This window comes from Phyllostomus discolor, chromosome 1 (genome assembly GCF_004126475.2).
Source record: "Phyllostomus discolor isolate MPI-MPIP mPhyDis1 chromosome 1, mPhyDis1.pri.v3, whole genome shotgun sequence".
In the NCBI taxonomy this organism is placed as follows: domain Eukaryota; kingdom Metazoa; phylum Chordata; class Mammalia; order Chiroptera; family Phyllostomidae; genus Phyllostomus; species Phyllostomus discolor.
This window is the reverse complement of record NC_040903.2, coordinates 47,211,390-47,231,284: the sequence shown is the minus strand read 5'-3', so window position 1 is coordinate 47,231,284 and position 19,895 is coordinate 47,211,390. Positions and strand designations below refer to the sequence as shown.

General features: G+C 42.1%; 1 protein-coding gene and 1 long non-coding RNA gene across 2 annotated transcripts; one reads left to right on the top strand and one right to left on the bottom strand.

The window, feature by feature from the left end:
- Positions 1-19,266, top strand: LOC118499806. Its single transcript, XR_004902340.1, has 3 exons — positions 1-11; positions 6,297-6,300; positions 17,029-19,266. It is a non-coding gene; the product is annotated as an uncharacterized LOC118499806 (long non-coding RNA).
- On the bottom strand, positions 1,501-9,057 carry ODAPH (odontogenesis associated phosphoprotein). Its single transcript, XM_028505387.2, has 2 exons — positions 8,227-9,057; positions 1,501-1,933 (listed from the first exon to the last, which is right to left on the bottom strand). The coding sequence occupies exons 1-2, from the start codon at positions 8,291-8,293 to the stop codon at positions 1,536-1,538; spliced, it is 465 nt and encodes a 154-aa protein (XP_028361188.1). The 5' UTR covers positions 8,294-9,057; the 3' UTR covers positions 1,501-1,535.
- Positions 19,267-19,895: the final 629 nt, after the last annotated feature.

Below are 19,895 nucleotides of genomic sequence, written 5' to 3'. Positions count from 1 at the left end.
AACCTTTCTCTGTCTTCAAGTTTGTCCGAAGTTGGCCCTTGTCTACTTATGCCTCACTAACCAAAGAGAAAGCAAAAAAAGGAAGCAAGTTTATTGACACAATATAAAATTTCTTAATGAGGATTTCAAGTACAGGTTTTATTGAAGCCTGTCATTTTGAAGCAAATATCTGTTCTTAAAATGAAAAGTTGCTATGAAGTGAGTAAAGGAAATAGGTTTTTTTCTTCATTTTTGTCTTAGTGCAGCAAGGAAGCACAGCCATCTCTATTTCCCAGGCAACATTCCCAGTGACCTCACATCTTTATGTTCTTTTTGTCCTTTTGTAGAAGCAGCAGCAACAGTAGTAACTTTTGCACTAGTTTTTGGGAGGCACAGGTGTCAGACACAGACCACCTGTGCAAAACCAAGTGTCTACATTACAGGCAAGACAAGCGGCACAAACAGGAGGTGGTGTTTCACAGAATGGCTGAGGAAATAGCCAGCGAATGCAGTCTGTAGGGTGTGTTGCTTACATCGCACCCTAGGAATACAAGGTTCCTGTAGTTGAGTAAACTCATGTCTGCGGAGTCCTAGGGTTAGCAGAACATCCTGTAAACTTCATCAGACTTTCGAGTCCTGAACCATGTTGAAAGTTCTAGGGGAAGGATATTATTCAAGCTAGTATCTATATGATGATAAGGAGAGAATGTGAGATACTTGTCAAGCTAATTTGCACTGGTTGCTTAAAAAATTAACAGTAAAGTACATTTAGATATTATAATAAACACGAGTTGGGTGGCTAGGTCATTTGGTTTATGATAGCTTTAAAGTATTATCTATGGTCATATAGTCAAACTTCCCATAACCTTGTTTTGCTTTTATCTTTATAATTTCTTTTGTTGTTGTTAGACAACTGAGTGGATCTTGCAAGTTCTCATCACAAAGAAAAATAAATTTGTAACTGTGTATGGTGATGAAGTTAACTGGACTTACTGTGGTGATCATTTTTTGCAATATATACAAATATTGAATCATTACATTGTACATCTGAAACCAATATAATGTTATGTCAATTGTGCCTCAATAAAATATAGTAAACGAATAAATAACTACTATTATATCACTGCCAGAGATGCTTTAAATAAAGCTTTCATTTTTCTAGAGTTTCTTTTAAAGTTCACTTTGTAATGCACCTTGCAAAGTATTCCAGTGAATATAAAAGGGTGTCATTAAGTCTTCACTTGGTTTACAACAATCTCAATTTATTTAAATGCTCCTGACTCTAATTTTGAAGACCGAGCTGATTCTTCTGGCATTTCAGTATGGATGGGAATGACTAGAACCACTCATTTAGGGATTTTATCTACCTAAATACTCTGTGATCATAAAACACTGGGAATAAGAATAATGTGGCTATTGCTCCTAGTTAGCAAACTTGAACAACCTGTACAGCAATACCTTCAATGCTGACAGTGAGAACCATTTATAGTCAGTGGTGTTTAAGATCATTTTCAAATTCAATAGTTTTAGTTTGGAAAGAGAAAACAGAAATCTTTTTATAGTCTTTTCTGAGGTATTGGTTTCTTTTGCTTCAGCAGGTTTGGAGCTTCTCTCTTCCATCTGTTTTCCTCAGATGAGCTTCCTCTCCGGAATCTTCTTCTGGGGAAATATCTATAATGTGGAATAAAGTGACTGTTTGGCCAAAAGAAAGGACGGAAGTGAAAACGGTGGTTGCACCTTGGAGGAAGGAAGGGTCTGTTTGGAAACCCAATGTGGACCCCGGGCCTCCATGTTGGAAAAAAATAGAAAGGACCCTTGGGTGTCCTTGTGACAGGCTGGATCCTTGTCACTGGTTTCCTGGTGGTAGGTGGAGGAGGGGTGAGTGTAAAGATCTGGCAGTCTGTAGAATCCACATTATCTTGTGAGCCTCCCGGAGGGGTGACTGCCTCTTGTCCTGTGGGGAGAAAAATACAAGTCAGAAAGCAGGCCTGAGAATGAAAGCAGAAGGGAGATGCTTGAGGGGTAGCAGGGGAGCAAGATTAGAAGAGAGAAACGAAGTGGTCTCAAAGCATGTTTGGAAGAACTGCCAAGGTTCAGTGAGATGAAATGTGGATACACATTATGGCCCCGCAATTGCACTCTGGTGGTTCACCTGAGACAAATGAGTGCATGTGTCTACAAAAGGCTAGTTCAAGGGTTTTTATAGCAGCCTTATTCATGTTAGACTAAACTTGGAATCAGTACAAATGTCCATCAGTAGGAAGCTATGTAAACAGACTGCACATATTCATAAAATGAAATACTGTACTACTCAGCAAAGAAAAGGAAGAGTTACTAATATAAGCACATGGATGCATTCAATGGATGTTATGTTGAGCAAAAGTTTCCATTTTTATAAAGTTCAAGAACAAGCTAAACTAACCTAGAGTTTAAAAAAACTTTAAAAAATAGCTTAGAGTTAGGGTAGTTGTTACTTAGTGGAAAAAGTAATCAGGGAACTCTTTAAATCTTGATCTAGGTTGTTACATAGATGTGGAGATGAAGATTACATATATATTATATATACACACACACCACATATACACTTGTATACATTTATATTTACATATACATGTGTACACATATGTTTATACACACATATGTTTGTATGTGTAAAATGTGATCAATCAGTATCTTTAAGTTTTGTGCATTTTACAGTCAGTGAAAGACAAGTACCATATGATTTCACTTATACGTGGAATCCAATGAATAAAATAAACTAACAAAATAGAAACAGATTCATAGATACAGAGAACACACTGACAGCTGTCAGAGGGGAGGGGTTGGGGTTGGAAAAGGTGATGGGATTAAGCAAAAAAACCCCCCACAACCCTCATAAACAGACAACAGTATGGTGATTACCAGAGGCAGAGGGTGGTGGGGCGAGGTAGAAGACAGTAAAGGGGAGGTATATGGTGATGGCAGGGGACTTGAGTTGGGGTGGTAAACACACAATAAACTATACAGATGATGTATTATAGCATTGTGCCCCTGAAACCTACATAATTTTATTAACCAATGCCACCCCAATAAATCGAATTTATTTAAAATATACAGAAAATTAATTGGAAAAAAGAACTTAATGTTAAGAAAATAAAAATAGGCCAGGCCAGTATAGCTCAGTGGATTGAGTTCCAGTTTACAAAACGAAAGTTCACCAGTTTGATCCCCGGTCAGGGCACATGCCTGGGGTGCAGGCCAGGTCCCTAGTCGGGGGTGTATGAGAGGCAGCCAGACAATGTTTCTTTCCCTTTCTTTCTCCCTCCCTTCCCCTTTCTCTAAAAATAAATAAATAAGATCTTTTAAAAAAAGAAAAGAAAAATAACTGCTGCCACCCCCACCTCCCTCCCCAAAGTTCCATTAGTCCAAAAGGCCTGCTTCTCTAGCCCCAGCAGGGAAATCATTCCCTTCGGAGGAAGGAGGGAGTCTCTATGTGCAGCAGCAGAATGAGCACTGAGGACCAGGATGACATTAGCGTCTGGGAAGAAAATTCGGATCAAGTTCAAGTGTCAAGTTCTTCCCTTTGGCTGTATCGTCTAATCTATTTGGCTATGACAAAGTTAGCTTCCCTTTAGAAAATTATTCCTTCACTCCCCTAGAGACTGCAGCCTGGAAACGTCGGCCTGGAAAGGACTGCTGAGTGTGAATGATGGGAAAATGAACTCCCCACAGGAAGTTGGGAGTTCTGAGGCATTTAAAAAGGGCTAGATGGCCCTCACTGTTAGACAAGCTGAATTCAGGTTTCTTAGTTGTATTGGGTATGCTTATTACCCCCTGTGTTCACAGCCCCTTACAGAGATTCTGTTTCACTCACAATCCTTGAAAAGGTCAGTCCTGCACACCTTTGGCTAGGCCTGATTGTACTGCTATTAGACTCTCAACTCATTCATTGGCTGGCCATTTACCAATCAGATTCTCATTTGATAATTTTAACAAAAAGATACAGTTAGTGGAAGGTGTAGGGAAGGGGCTGGAGTGTTAGGTTTTGGCCAGTTCATTGTGGAATAAGCAGAGAAGCCAGTGTTTCCAGAGAAACTATAAAATGGGGAAGGCCTCTCAAAGAGAACCTTTGGTAACAGTGATGATGAAAGTAGCTTGGTTTTTGACTTTTCAGGGCTGGTCCAACTGAGGGCTGGCTGTACTTAAGGTTCTTGGAGACATTCTTATAATAATCACTCCACCTCCAGTTTTACTCTTTTTAAAAGCTCACTTGAATGAATGTCTATTCCTTGAAGAAAATACTGACTCTTTCTCCCAGACAGTCCAGGCTACTGAGTATTGAAATTCTATGACTGAAACTAGATTAAGACACTTCAAATTACAGAAGATGATTAAATCCCACATTACTCATTCTTTCCACCTATGTAATTGGATCAGTTCTGAACATTGTAACACAAAAACCTTCTGCTGAGGATCCAGTTGCTTGGGGGAAGTTAGCTTTACTCTTCATGCGCATCTTGATATTTTGTTATCAGATCAGGTTTAGCTAGGCCTTGAGCACTGCAACTCAGGAAGCTGCAATCCAGCTGTTCAAACCAACCAGCCAACTAGCCAACCAGCCAACCAACCAACCAATCAGCCAACTGACCTACCCTTGTGCTTATTTCATTTCTTAAAACCCAATGCTACTATCCATATCCTCCAGCTGACAGAGGGGTCCTGGAGCCCACTAGGCTGCTTTTTTTCTGAGTCTGGGATGTCCAGCAGTGTTCAGTGTTCTCTTCCGGGAATTTCTAAGGGCTCAAGATCAAACATGCCTGTCCCATTAGCCAACCTAAGAATGTGTGCAGGACCACATAAAATCACATTCTCCCAGCAGACTAGACACATGGTGGCTATTTCAGGTCACTGATGGGCTAGCACAAGTGTTCCAAAATGTGGGAGCCATAGGGATTGATCTGGGAAACTCGCAGTTTCCTTATAAGGTTAAGGTCACCCATCTGAGTGAGTGGGTGGATGCCCTTCACAGTCTCCAGCTTTGACTTAATACCTCTCATTAATTCTTTTGTTTATCATGGTTGTGCGCAGTTCCCACTGCCTTCTAAACCCTTAATACTCTTCTCAAAGCCACTTCAAAATTCTCATTCATCTTCATTTATTTGAAGAATTCTCTTTCAAATTCTCTCTACCTTTCTAAGTAGATTATTTAGCATCCTTTTTCAGAGAGAAAGCTTTGGTAACCCTCATCAGTCAGATGATTACTCTACAGAGGTTATATTCCTTCTCCACTGAAATATCCACTTAACCACATCTTGTAGACCTCATCACCAGCACGGTGCCTAGAATAGAATTCATCGATTGGCAGAGATCTCAATTTCTATAACTGCAAAGCTACCATGCTTCTATCTCTCAGGGATAATGTGATTGCTAATAAGCAAATAGTTCTCATTATGTGACATACTGAAATACCAAAGTTCTCAATGTCAAAGACGGGAGCTCATCTGCAACCTTATTCAGACCAAAGTAGGTCAAATATTTAAATGCAGGTTAAAAACACTTTGAGAGGCAGAACAGCATCGTGTCTAAAAGTGTAGGCTCTGGAGCTATAGGTTTCCTGAGCTCTGCCATCTAATAACTGTGACCAAGACAGGTTTCTGAGCTCCTCCAAATCTCCTTCTCCTTATGTGTAAAATGAAGAAATTAATACCATCCATCTAACAGGTTTGTTGTGTTATCTGAAATAAGTGCTCAGAACATCCCTGACCCACAGTATGAATTTAGTAGGTGTTAGTTACTGTTATTATTCATCTTGAATATTATGGAAAGATTCTGTTGGCAGGAGCTGCATTTTCTTGGTTCCATCTGGTTGTACTTTATACATAAAATCTGTGTACTGTCGACAGGAGTGAAGGATACTGATCTTATTACAAAGGACCTCCATGAAGTCAGGGGCTATTGACTTTGTTGGTCATGACTATGTCCCTAGCACCTGGAATAGTTCTGGCTTACGGTGGTACCCAGGGCATAGCTGATAAATTGAATGAATGGCCAAGCAGATGCTGAATTTTACTGTCTGTGGATTTTTGTAAAGCTCAGTATTTAATTCTAGTCCTAGAAAATGCACAATAACTTAGATTTAAAATTAGAGTAAAGTAAAAAGTTAAACCAAAATACTGCTTAGAATTTGTATATCAATTTGAAATGGGTTTATCATAGTCTAGACATAAAACTCATGCCATACCAACAACTAGTACTTTTTTAAAAAGTAAGATGAGAAGACCTTTTTTAAAAAGTATATATAATTACACGTAGTCTGTGGTTGTTTGGGCAGACAATAGCTGGGTCATAGCGAACTATGCTGATTTTAAGATAAGTAAGCTTCATGCTTGACTTATGATATGAAATTCTCCCTTTACTTGGAACATGGAGTATTAGGAACATTCTTATATGCTTTGGAGTAGAACCAGAAAGAAGTATAAATCCTGTCATTAATTAACTTATGACTCAACTCAATTTGATTTTAACTTTGTTAACTGCAACTCATTTCATTTTGTAGGCTCACAGAATGACTGGCTCCCTTGGTCAAATCTCTGATTTTACAGGTAAATAATTCAGAGCCCAGAAAGCGTCACATAAGCCTATTTCAATTCTCTGCTAAGAGTCTAATCATTATTCAGCAGGGTGCAGGTTCCTATGTTAGGTGCTGCGGCAAATGCAGAGATGATAAAACACGACCTGAGCTCAGAAGTACAGATATTCTGCAAGTTCACGGGTGATGTACAAATTTTTATAAGTAGGCTTTGAGGTTAGAGAAAGGGAGAGGTTGCAATTTTAAAATTGTAAATACTATGGTGACATTTAAACATCATCATGTGAAGCAGAATTGCAATAAACAGAGGTGAAAACAGGAGGAGGCAGCCACAGCCTGCCAGAGAGAGGAGAGAGGCCGAGGGCGAGGGTGTGTGGGAGTGGAGGGGGGAACCAGGGTGGCCTGGGTAGAGGGAAGCTACAGCTGAAGGAAGTCGATGCCAGCCTGAGGGCCAGAGGGGAAGAGCGAGTCAAGTTCAGAAATCAATTCTTAAATTTTAATTGGTGTTTTTTTAGGTGTGAATAAAGTTCTAATTTCATTAGAACCTGTTTAGCTACACATTACAGAGTTTCCTGATGAATGAATGGTTCGCTTTCTGGAAAGAAGGTGGCTAGTTCTGTCTTATGGTGCCTCATTACCATTAGCAAGTGATGCTTGGGGGCCTTGTCCTGGAATCGATTGGGAAAGGGCTTAGGTGTGGCTCTGTGCCCTTGCCCCCGATCACCAGAGTTCACGCAGAGATGGCTCAGGATGAGCTCTGGAGGTCTGTCCAGCAACTCTGTTCTCTGCTCTGTTGTGAGCATTGGCCAGTGAAAGTAGGGAATTGTTGGGGCTGACTAACTTCTGGCTGGGTCCCTGCAAAGCCCCCAGGGGCATGTGATGGGAGAAGGATTCATTTCGACTCCAGGGTCTCTAGTCCCTGAACCGCATCTGGTTCCAGAGCTGAGGGGAACTGAGACATCAGACCCAAGTCTCCCAGGATCTCCTTCCTCTCTCTTGCCCCTTCTCCTCCCTTCCCGGTCCTTGTCTTTCATTTCCTCAGGTGTCTCTAAACCAATTCGAAGGCTCAGGCCACTTGGAAGTTTCCTAGTGGAGGAAAGGGAAAAGAATAGGAGGAGGGGAGAAATGGAATCTAATGTAATCCTAGAGAAAGAAATCTGCTCACCGGAGGAGCACCGAAACACAGGTAAATAGATGTGATTAATTAAAGCAGCTGACAAGCAGAGACTAAACACCCGCCATGTGCAAATTACTGTGCTTCTGGGGGTAGAAAGAGGTGGACATTGCTACAACCCAGGATGGCAAATTCGCAGCTTTAGAGCAATGGTAACTTGAATTCATATAGCATTTTAAGACTGAAGAGCTTCTCTTGCATGATAGCTCATTTGGTCCTCACTACCCCATCATAATGCATGATATTCATACTGTCACTTCACGAATGAAGAGACTGATGTCAGAGAGGTTAAGTATGTCCAAAGTCACAGAGTTAGTGGTGAGACCAAAGACCAAGGTCTTCAGATGATAAAATTCAGCCTCTTCCTCTTTAACCACACAGGCTGGTAGAAGCCGACATAAATATTTTCAGTTTATGGACGTGTATAATCATGGAGTGAAATTTTATCTTCTCACACAACTTATTGATTAGTGGGACCACAGTAGGATGAAAACAAAACCCTTACCTTCTGCCACAGTTACCACCAACCAGCAGGCCAACAGCCAGTAGGAGAAGCAGAGCTTGTGAGCCATGGCCTCCGCTCTGAGCAGTGGCTGCCTTGAACCCAGCCCTGATTTAAAGGGGAGCTGGTGAGTCACCAGCAGCCTGAGTCAGGTAATGTGCATGTGCATAGTGGCCCACCGTGGTCAGGGCCTGCGGTGTGAGGCTGAGAAATCAGCAAGGAAATGCCAGAAAGTATTTACCAACCAGAAGCTTCTTGTAATGACAGCCAAACATCATTCATCCGTCCTCGGAGTCAGACTCGAGACAACCACGCCTTCCCTGTTCTCTTATGGTGATTCCCTCAAGTCTTCTCCACTGTCTGTGCCTTTTTTACTTGTGTGCATTACCCAGATTCTAAAGGCTTCCTGACTTAGGCTCTTTAAAGCAGCTGTTCAGGGCCTCTGAGCAGGGTTTAGGGCTTCTTCTCCTCTGCTTTTGTCCCGGGGCCAAGGGCAGCAGAAATTTATCTTCCCTAATAGCCTTCATGGTAACTGTCTAAACAAACACAAAAGTCTGGGTAGATTAACTTCAAGAGTTGCCCTTCCAGGGCTCCTTCTTATGCATCAAGTTGCCAAAAAGATGAACATGATACATCTGTACCCATTTTTTTCCTGAAAGGACTGTCAACTGCCGGGGCAGTGGAGGGGATGGCCACAAGTGATTAAAAGTGTGGGACTTGGAGTTACAAAGAACTGGCTCCAGCACTAGCTGGTGTGGCTCAGTGGACTAAGCGCCAGCCTGAAAGGTCTCCTGTTCGATTCCCAGTCTGGGTGTATGCTGGGGATGCAGGCCAGTTTCCTGGTTGGGGGCTTGTGGGAGGCAACTGATTGACATAGAACCAACCATTGTACCTGGCCTGTGGAAGGGAGGGGTTGGGTTGTTACAAAGTTAAACTGACTCCAATTTCCTGTTCTCCTTGGAGGCAATACCTGCCAAATCATTCAATTGCTCAAAAGGCCTCCACTTTGGGCAGAACGTTTTCTTGAACGTTACAGAATGAACAACGCAGAACGCAGTCCCTGACTTCGAAGAGCTGACAGTCTAACTAGGGAGACTATGTGAACCGAGAACCAGAATGAGTAAGAAGGCAAATACTCATAATTAGAAAATGGCAAATTCCACAGGTTTGATGATAATCCTGGGCAAAGTTCTGGAGCAGAGGATTAAACAGGCGATTTGTCAGCAGTTTGGAAAGGAAGCAGGGATCATCCAGCTCAAGCTCCTCTCCTCAGATGAAGGCATTCCATAGCTGCAGCAGGTCTCTCCTGACCCTCTGTCACGTGCCAAACCAGGGGCTGGGTGCCGGGGCTGAAGACGGGGTTCCCACGCTCATCGAGTGCACACTCTGGCCGGGACATGAAATGTTAACTGAGTAATAACAGTAAGGGGTTTTGAGTGTTGAGAGGGAGTAAGTACTGGAGCCTCTGAAGCGGAGCAACAAAATCTGTCATCTTACGTCACCGGGTGCGCATTACAGGTGCCCCCTTGGCCCCTGCGTTGGAAACACCGTGTGGTGCCAATAAAGTCAGATCCATGTCATCTCTTTCTCTCCCGCCCAGTGTTCAGTTTTAGGGACTTATTGTACACTAACCAAACTTTCCGTTGATGGATATTTATATTATTTCTTTCAATTGTCTTTCTTTTCAATATTAGGTTTTTAAGGAGCTTCCAATTTAAATGTTGATGAAAATAAATAACAAAAGCAAATGACACATTTTCCCCATTTGCATCTTTGTCCTGAAGTTTATAAAATAAAGAAACACAACTTCAAAAAGGACGAATTTTTAAATCTTTCTTAAATTCTTATTTGGCATAAAATCCTTATATATTTCTTTACTGTTGACATATAGAATAACTAAGAATTGCCACATCTTATTTATTTATATGTTATCTGTGGAGTGAAACCAAATATTTAACATTATATAAAATCAATAAAACTTTTGTGAGGTTACCAGGTTATCAAATTCATGTGCAAAAATCTTTAACTTAAAAAGGAAATATTTCTGAAAACTTATTGCAAATGTGAAAACTTTTTGATAAAAGTATCTTTTCAGTCATATACTTTAAAAATCTGTGAACCATAACTGTATCATTTAGTGGAAAGCCTATGAGTGAGATTCAAATTTCCATTTTCCCAAGGTCAAGAAAGCTCTAATGGCTCTGGGTCACTGTGGTTGGTCCAGCGTGTTAAGGGGAAAGGCCCGTGTGGACAGTTGGCATTGACATTTTTATAGCAATAACTTTATGAGGAGGTGATGTAGAACTCCAGAGTAGTTACATTTGTTTCCCAAAGACTCAGCTATTAACTGTGGGGCTGGGTTCAGAACTGAGATTTTTCTTCTAACGCATATGTTTACTTTGATTTAAAAATCCATTCATTCATTTACTCACTAATTAACTAGTTAATTAATTCATATTCTTATTTTAATGGACTTTTGTTTTATATCCTGTGGTTTAACAGTCTGTGAGGAAAGAAGCTCTACCCAGCCAGACCATTTAGAAATGGCCCAGGAAAGAACTCTGGTTGGCTGAGTTTGTGTCTGCAGAAGGGAGAGAGGGGTTGGCTACTAGAAGAAGGGGGCATGGACAGAGACCGGACCACGGGGGATTTGGGCCAAGGAGCTACCCTGATTTGTGTCCATTACACCTACAGTGTCACGTGACCCCAGGATGTGTCCTTGCCCATCTCCAGTAAGTGTCACTTACACAGAATGCCTGCCAACAGGCAAAGGCCAATCAATGCTCCTGTGGAAAATAAAAAAGAACTTTTTATTACTAAATGGCTGGGATTGCTAAAATACAGCAATATTTATCATGCATTTTTGGGGAGAAACAGTTGTTGGTGACTGAAGGGTCACGTGGTTCAACCACCTCTTGGTATGTGACCTTGTTCCAACCAATGCCAACCAAGATGGAATTTTCATTGCTTCACTGGGTCCCAGGTCTGCGTCTCGGCTTTCCGGATAAAAAGTTTCCCATACTCTGTAGTGGCACGGTCCAGCGCAGAAGGAATCCTGGTCTAAGGAGGCTTTCCGGACTTTTTAGAGAAGCGTCCCTCATCCTCATGTCCTTCTCCCAGGTTTGGAACCCAGAGAAGCATGGAGGTTTTTTGGTTTTAGGTTTTTTTAAAAGATTTTATTTATTTATTTTTAGAGAGAGGGGAAGGGAGGGAGAAAGACAAGGGAAGAAACACTGATGTGAAAGAGAAACACGTGCCCCAAATCCACAGCCCAGGCATGTGCCCTGCCTGGGAGTCAAACTGGCAACATTTCGCTTTGCAGGATGATGCCCAATCAAAGGAGCCACACGGTCAGGGGGAGAAGCAGGGAGTTTGGGGCTGGAGAGTGTTGCTTCATGAATGTGTACTTTTTTTCACCATTCATTCAACAACTATTTATGTGTCAGCCACTGCTCCTGATGAGTGAAACAGAAAAAAGTACCTGTTGCGGTGCAGTTACCATTCCAGTGGGATGGAGACAGAGAGTAAACAATAATTGTAACAAAGGAGTAAATTATATAATATGGTAGACTGTGTTACAATGTCACAATATTTTGTAATATGTACTATAGAAAAAATTAAAAATAAGAGTAAAAAACGATGGGTGTCCCAGTTTTAAGTAGAAGATGTTTGAATAGGGGCTTGAGGGAGGTAGGGAAGCTATTCATGAGGCTCTATGGGGAGAAAGCATTTCGGGCAGAGGGGACAGCCAGTGCAAAGGTCCTGGGACAGGAGCAGGCTCGCCGTGTAATGTACAACCACAAAGAGGTGTTGTGACTGGGCAGAGTGAGTCCAGGGGGACCGAGGCAGGGTGAGGTCAAGGAGCAATGGGTCATTATGTGAAGCCACTGGAGGATTTTGGGGAGGCACAGTGTGATCTTACTTACATTTTGAAAGGACAACTCCGGCCACTTGTGGAGAACAGACTGCTGGGTGCGGGAAGTCCAGTTATGATAGACTGGACTGTAGCAGTGGTGTAGGGGGGCGATGGCGGTGACTCAGACTGGGCTGGTAGCAGCGGAGGTGCGGGAAACAGGGAGATTCTGGACATGTTTTGAAGGTAGAACTGACAGGATTTCCTGGTGAACTGGAAGTAGGGTGTGAGAGACGGGGGAGTCATGAATCACAGCAAGGTTTTTGGTCCGAGGGTTGGACTGCTGTGGTTGGACATGATCAGGTGGTGAGATTATGGTTAAATTTTTAAATGCTGCTATAATATTGCTTTTTATATCAATAAAATAGGAAGAAAAGCATACATTAGTTCATTAGTGACCCAATACTAACACACTTTAACATTTCAGACAAGTCATTAGTCTGAGGAGCGGTCCTGTGAAGTGGCAGGCCCGGAGAAGTGAGATAGTCATGTCGGGGCAGTAAGAGGAGCTGGCTTGCAGCCCAACTGATGGTGTGCTGGACGGTTCTTATGTCCAGAGCAGCTTTGCTCAGAGGGGAGAGAAAGGATGAGGTGAGCAGGTGAGTGAAGCCTCTCTTGACCCAAGAGGGCTCTGGATTCTCTGGCTTGCCCTGTTTTACATGGGTGAGCCCTACATTAAAAATGTGCTTTGTGTCTGTCTTCTCTCTCTCTGGACTTGAGATCCTTGATGGTGAGAACTAAGCTGTTTTATTTTTTTTTTTTAATTTTGTTTTTAAAGGGGGTGTGGGGAGGCAGCAAACTGTACTTGAACAACAATAAAAAAGTTAAAAAATATTTAAATTTTGTTTTTAAAGATTGTATTTGTTTTTAGAGAGAGGGGAAAGGAGGGAGAAAGGGAGAGCCACATCAATGTGTGGTTGCCTCTTGAGTGCCCCCTACTGGGGATCTGGCCTGCAACTCAGGCATGTGGCCTGACTGGGAATTGAACCAGTGACCCTTTGGTTTGCAGGCTGGCACTCAATTTACTGAGCCACACCAGCCAAGGCTTTTAAATTTTTTAAATTTTAAATAATGATAAAATAGACAACATAAAAATGACCGTTTTAACCACTTTTAAGTGTACAGAAGAACAGAGTCTTAATTCCAGCTATGGCCTCAGTGCCTCACACATAGGAAACCCAATAACTAGTCTGGAAACCAGGGATAGAGGAATGTCTGGAGACGGGGGAAGAGAAGGGTCTCTGCCTGTGTACAAGAGTTCATGCATCTTGTCTGTGTCTGGCAAGTACTTGTTAGGAAAGGACATAAGGGCAAGAAGGTGGCTTTACCCAGGGTCTCTTCATCTCTGGCGCACCCTGCTCTTTGAATCTGAGCTCAGGACCTTTCATCTCCTTCCTCCCTCTTCCCACTCCCACTGTGATGGTTAGTTTTTATGTGTCAACTTGGCAGACACGTGGTGCCCAGATATTGGGTCAAATTTTATTCTGAATGTTTCTGCAAGGATGCTTTAGGATGAGATTAATGTTTTTAAATGGTGAATTTTGAGTAAAGCAATTGCTTCCATAATGTGGGTAGGTCTCCATAATGTGGGTAGGCCTTCAGCTGAAGGCCTGAATAGAACAAAGATTGATGTCCTCTGAGCAAGAGAAAGAAGGAGCTGTGGCACGCAGCCTTCACACTTGAACTGCATCATCAGCACTTCCTGTGGCCTCCAGACTGGCAGGCTTTGGGGACCCCACAGATTTTGGACTTGCCAGTCTCCATAATCATGTGAGCAAATTCCTTAAAATAAACTTCCCCCTCTTTATACAAGCATCCTATCGGTTCTGTTTCTCCAGAGAACCCTGATGAATACATGCCCATATTCTCTGTCTCTCGCTGTCATATACATATGTGCTGTTCTGCAGGTTTGGGGCACAAACACGTATGAACAGACAAAAAACAAAATTCCCCTAAAACAGAAGTCTGGGCGTGTGTAGGTAATGCAGGGCAAGGCCCAGTGTACCTTGACCAGAGATGTGTGCTATGACTTTAGGAATTTTTGGCTAGTTTGTGAGCACTGAACTGCCTCTAACACATATAATGAAGAAGGATTCTGTGAGCCGGGTATCCACCGCCCCCATCTCAGGGCAGCCTGTCTTTTAACTAGAGGCTGAACACTGTATTTGCGGGGGAATCTCATAGTGAATTTCCTGCTTTGTTTCTCCTGTCAGTCTCCCTGGCCCTCCTTCCAGGTGGTTCAAAAATGTGTTTAGAATTTCAGGGAGCACAAATTCTGAAGATACTGGGTTTGAATATAATAAAAATGGTTATAATAAAAAGTAATTTATTTTAGATGCTCAAATTGCGATAATATAAATCATCCTTCCATATGAGCTGAAATGGAAACAAGGAGCCCGAGAGGGGAAAACCTGCACGCAGCTGTGTGCAGAAAGGCTGGACTGTGCCAGCTGCCCTTCTGTAGCTCTGCGGCCGCTCTGCAGCCACTCTGCAAGACGGCCTTTCATGTCCTCGAGGCCTCACCTGGCTATCTGCCTGAGGGTGGATCAGCCGCACCTCACCTCGCTCATCTGTGTGCGATGAAGGTCTCGTTTGGCTGCCAGGCCTTGGGGAAACAAAGGCAAGCTATGGTTGTGTTCAATGAGGCTAGTCTCCTGCTATGGAAACCACCTGTCTGGGAAAGGCATTCCCCTCACATGGTCAGCCACAGTGAGTAATGTGGAAAGCTGCCATTAGGGCCTCCATGAGTCAGGATTACGTGAGCCAGGTGTCCTGGGGAGTGGTGGGTACCAGGCCTGGCCCCTGAGTCAGGCTGAGGAAGCAGTGGCTGGCGCTGCGAGGCTTATCCCTGGAGGTCTGCGGTGGCCCAGGGTTCTCTGTCGGCAGGATGGGCAGATGCTCCTTTGGGGAATCTGAAGGTTCTGTGGTTGGTACTGATTTGGAGGTGCTTCTTTCTGGTGGCTTGATGGGATGATGCCCCTGCAAGGCTAGCTAGGGCATCTTCTGCTGGGGTTTCTCCTAAGAGACATTTCAGTTCTCTTAGGCCCATCTCCCACTCTCCCATTTTGCAGAGCAGGTGAAGCCTGAGAAGTTTCCTCACATCACCCCACTGCTTTCACAACAGGATGGCAATACAGTCTCGGCAGAGTCAGCGTGATGCCCACTACGAAAGCCTTTATCTATCAGTGGTTTGAAACAGTATCAAACCAGTGGGATAAATCAGCTTCACTGCCCCTCAGTTTCTTTATCTGTTTAATAATATATCATTTCCTGTATTCCAAGCATCACTGTTCTAATTATTGTACATGCATTAGGCCATTTAACCCTCATTAATACAATGCGATAGGTACTATTGTCACCCTCATTTTAAAGATGAGAAAACTGAGGCACAGAGAGGTTAAGTCACGTGGCTAACAAGGGGCACAGCCAGGACAGGACCCTGGTGGTTGGGCTCCAGAGTTCTTGCTCTTATTCACTGTGCTCGGTGTGTTCTGATACCCCGGCCACCCACTTATTGCTGTGAAAGCTCCATGAAAGTACCCCTAAAATTCAGTCATGTTGTGTAGGAAGAAAGTCTTGGTTAAAAAAACTTTTTTCAAAGTGAAATAAAAAGAGGGAGAAGGGGAACCTATAGATTAGAAGAGATCTAAGAGACATAGCAACCAATTATAATGTTGAACTTCATTTGGGTGCTATTTCAAATAAACACATTTTAATAATAAAAGAGGAAAAAAGAACTGGGGAAATGTGAACACTAATTGGATATTTTGATATTAAGGGGTTATTGTAGGTGTGACAATAATAAATGGCTTTGTCCAAAAAATTAATAGATGCTAAATATTTACAGATCATATGTCATCTGGGATTTGGTTCAAAGCAATCAGAGGAGGGGAGTGAGTGGGGATACAGAAGGAACAAGATTGCCCATATTTAATAATTGGTGAAGCTAGGTAATGGTGCATTCCAGTTTATTATACTCTCTACTTTTGTTTGGAACTTTCCATAGCAAAAATTTTAAAAAATCACCCAGGATACATTTTTTTATTCTCTCAGAAATGTCACAAGTACCATGGACCTCCTTCCCGGGGCTGGTGGGAAGAACACAGTCTGTGGGGAGAGAGTGTGTAAGACACTGCTTTCAAGACTCACCTCCAAAGGGTGTCATTTATTTGAGGGTGATCCCCAGGGCTTTCCATATGGTAAATTCTTAGAGCATTCTTCTAGACTGCATGAATACATGAGCATATGAATCAACAAAGGTGAGCGAATTGGTCTACAGTGAGTTGGAGAACCATTCTGTCACAAGATTAGAAATAGAATCTAATTTTTGGGCCACATATAATGATAAAATGATTCTGCGTGTTTCCCGTTTAACCAAATAGTGCATTTAAAGACAGCTTCATCTACCACAATCATAACAAGAACCAAAATACCACTCCACTATTCCTCTTTATTCTGGGGGACAAACGTACATGAAGAAATTTCTTTAACACAAAACTCCTCTGCACATCTCCTAGTGCCACTGCCATGGTTTGTTGCTTGCCTAGCTGTGCCATTAAGGGGCTGCTTAATTTGGAGGTTCAGATTCGCAGACAATAAAAACCCCAAGTCAAAGGTGGTTAAGCAATGTATTAAGCCAGAGCAAAGAGACAGCAAGAATTAAGAGCACACATCACCAGACAGGAAATCACCAACACCCCAACACAGACACTGGGGAATCCCAGAGGCAGCTGCATTCGGGGTTTGTCTGGGAACAGTTGTGAGCAAAGCATCCCTCCCTCAGGTGGGATTCCACAGTTTCATTTTGGGGGCTCTGGTTAAACATGTTTTAGACAGAAGTGGCTACGCGCCAAGGGCCTGTCGTGACTTGATTGACCAATCGTACCCTCCAGGAGAATAGCCAGTTCTTCCCCAAGGGAATGATCAGTGTTTACAGGTACTGAGTTAAAAATTAATGGTGCTTAGTCTTCTGTGGAGAAGGGCTAGTTCTCCCCGGGAGACAGCACACCTATATTTAATTCTTACAATAAGAGGTCATGGCTTGGGCATAATTCTTAACATTTCTTTAACCCGTCACCAGTCCAGCATCCATCCCAGTTTTTCTGATTACCTGAGTTCCCTCTGAGGAACCAGCATTTTTCTACTCATCTGTCTCCAGGACTGCCTGGGACGTGCATCTGCCAATCATAGCATACAGTCCTACGGCTATCGTGATATATTTAGGGGTGGGCATTCGACTCAAGCCAAGTCAGTCAGGCCCAGTCAAAATCAGTCCTGGGACTTTTTGTTTTTCTTTTTTGTTTTACATTTTTTCATTTTCTTTTTTTTTTTTTCCATTTTCAGTTCTGGGACTTTTGTGGGAGTGACTGGAAAAGAGTCACACAAGTGCCTTTGAACTTGAAGTTGTGAAGGGACATACTTACATGAGGAGAGAGCCTACTTGATAAAGCAGAGTGGAGAGAGATCAGATTCTGACATTTGAACCCCTGGATCCAGCTGTACCTGAAACCATATACAGTGTACTACATGTGGTTTGCTGAAACTGATTCTGAAATATTACTGACACTGTCTCATAGTAGCAAAACACATAGGGAATGAAGATTCTATTTTTAGCCTAGTGTTGCTTGCTGAGTGGAAAAGAAGAGCTATTAACTTTTATACTCCTGAATTTGATTAGAAACTATTATAGATGTAGACACAGAGTAGAAAATTATGTCAATGTAGTGGTTGGGTAAAGTATTAACAGATTAGGATCAATCTTTTTTATTATTCCATGCATTCTTCCTGAGAGCTGAGAGAAGCCAGGTGACTAGACGAACCCCTGTGCAGGTGAAACCCATGGATGCTTGACCGTCTTGCGTATGTATGTGGTAAGATGACTTCACCCTAGTGCTCAGATGCCCTCTGTATGCTTGGCAGTAGCATCAGACAGATCCAGATTGTGGTAATGAGTAACTGTGGGCTGTTCTAGATTCAGACACAGGATGAGTTCAGATTTTATCCATAGACCTGTAACTGCCCCAGCTGGAGCTTCTGAATGAGTGATTGAAGCCTAGCCTTCAGCTACTGTGAATGTGCAGCAGCAGTTCAACATTTAGTGAATCGAAACCTCTGGGTCTGGCATGGTAGGTCAGGGTTGACCTTGCATGTCTCCTTGCATGAGGATGAGAATACTGGTCATTATACTTTGGGCAAGTTCCCTAACATTTCTGTTTAATTTCCTCATCTGCAAAATGAGGATAATAATAGTACCTAGCTCATAGGATTATTGTGAGTGAAATGAGTTGATAACATTTAAGCACTTGGAATAGAAATTGGCACCCTGTAAATGTTAGTTATCATTATTACTGAAAATTAATAATTTTCTCCTCAGACAAACATTTTCTCTAGAACCTGGGCATCTGAAATAAAACAAAGAAAAGGCAGAAATATGAGGATTTATGAAATTGTGAAAAGCTCTATGAGAGTGTGCCATGCCTTTCAGATATCAGCACTTTGAAGTGATGTTTTTTAGTTTTTTGAGGTACTGAGTCAGTTGGAAAGCTGTATTGAAAGTTCTCAGCAGGGAATGAGGGCAGGTACTTCTTTTTTAGGGATCTTGGTAGGTGTGGTTCTGGGTAGGACAACTAAAATCTGTAACCTCACCTACCCAGACAGTGGTTTCTGTAAATCTCAATAGTTAAGCTGGCAGGGGTTTGAGAGCATTCTTTGAAATATCCAATTTTCACAGGAAATGGTAGCAATTCAAGACCTGGATCCAGCTTTAGCCAATATATCAAGATGGTGAGGGTAATGATAACAAGGAACCATTAGTTTTTCAGGGGTGAAGTGGTTTTTGTTCAAATATGTAGATTGCCGTTGTTATAATTTTCTTTATTTTCTTTCTCTCCCTCCCTGTTGGCCTTTTTCCCTTCCTTTCTCATCTCTCTCTGATTTTGTCACAAGAACTACTTGCTCCCCTCCCCAGAATTATGCACTTTTAACAATTTGGCAGATATCCTTTAATTCCTTTTTCTATATATTTATACACATACACAATTAGAAATTGTTTTGTAGGTGGATTAAAACTTTCTTAATGTAAACAGGATATTCTGAGTTAATATCTAAATTATTTCTTCTCTCTTAAAATGTCTTTTCTCTTCATACCAGTACATACAGATCGATCTCTTTCTTTTGAATTGTTGACTACAGCCTTATATGGGTGCACCATAGTTTTATTTATTTATTCACCATTTGATGGAATTGGGTTGCTTTCCATTTTCTGCTCTTATGAAAAATCCTCCCATAGCCCTCTTTGGGCACATGCCCAGTTCCTGTGCCATAATGTACATTGAAAAATAACTTGCCAAAATTTAAATTATATAGTTTCATTTTACTCTAAAATTTTCAGTTGGTTGGAGCATTCATCTCATACACCAAAAGGCTGCAGGTTTGATTCCTGGTCAGGGCATGTACAAGGGGCAACTGATTAGTGTTTGTCTCTCACATCGATGTCTTTCTCTCTGTCTCTCCATCCTCTTCCCACCCTCCCTCCTTTCCTCTCTCTCTAAAAAATCAATAAACATATCCTTGGGTGAGGATTAACATTAAAAAAAAAAAATTCCAGTCCCTATGGGAACTTATTTGATTTTTTGGATAGCCACAACTTAATGCTGGTTAAAATCATTCCCTATCTTTTCAACAAAATGTGGCCAGATAATGGTGATGGCCACAAAAAGGTGAAATGTACACCCCAAACATTCCCTATTCTTAAGACTCA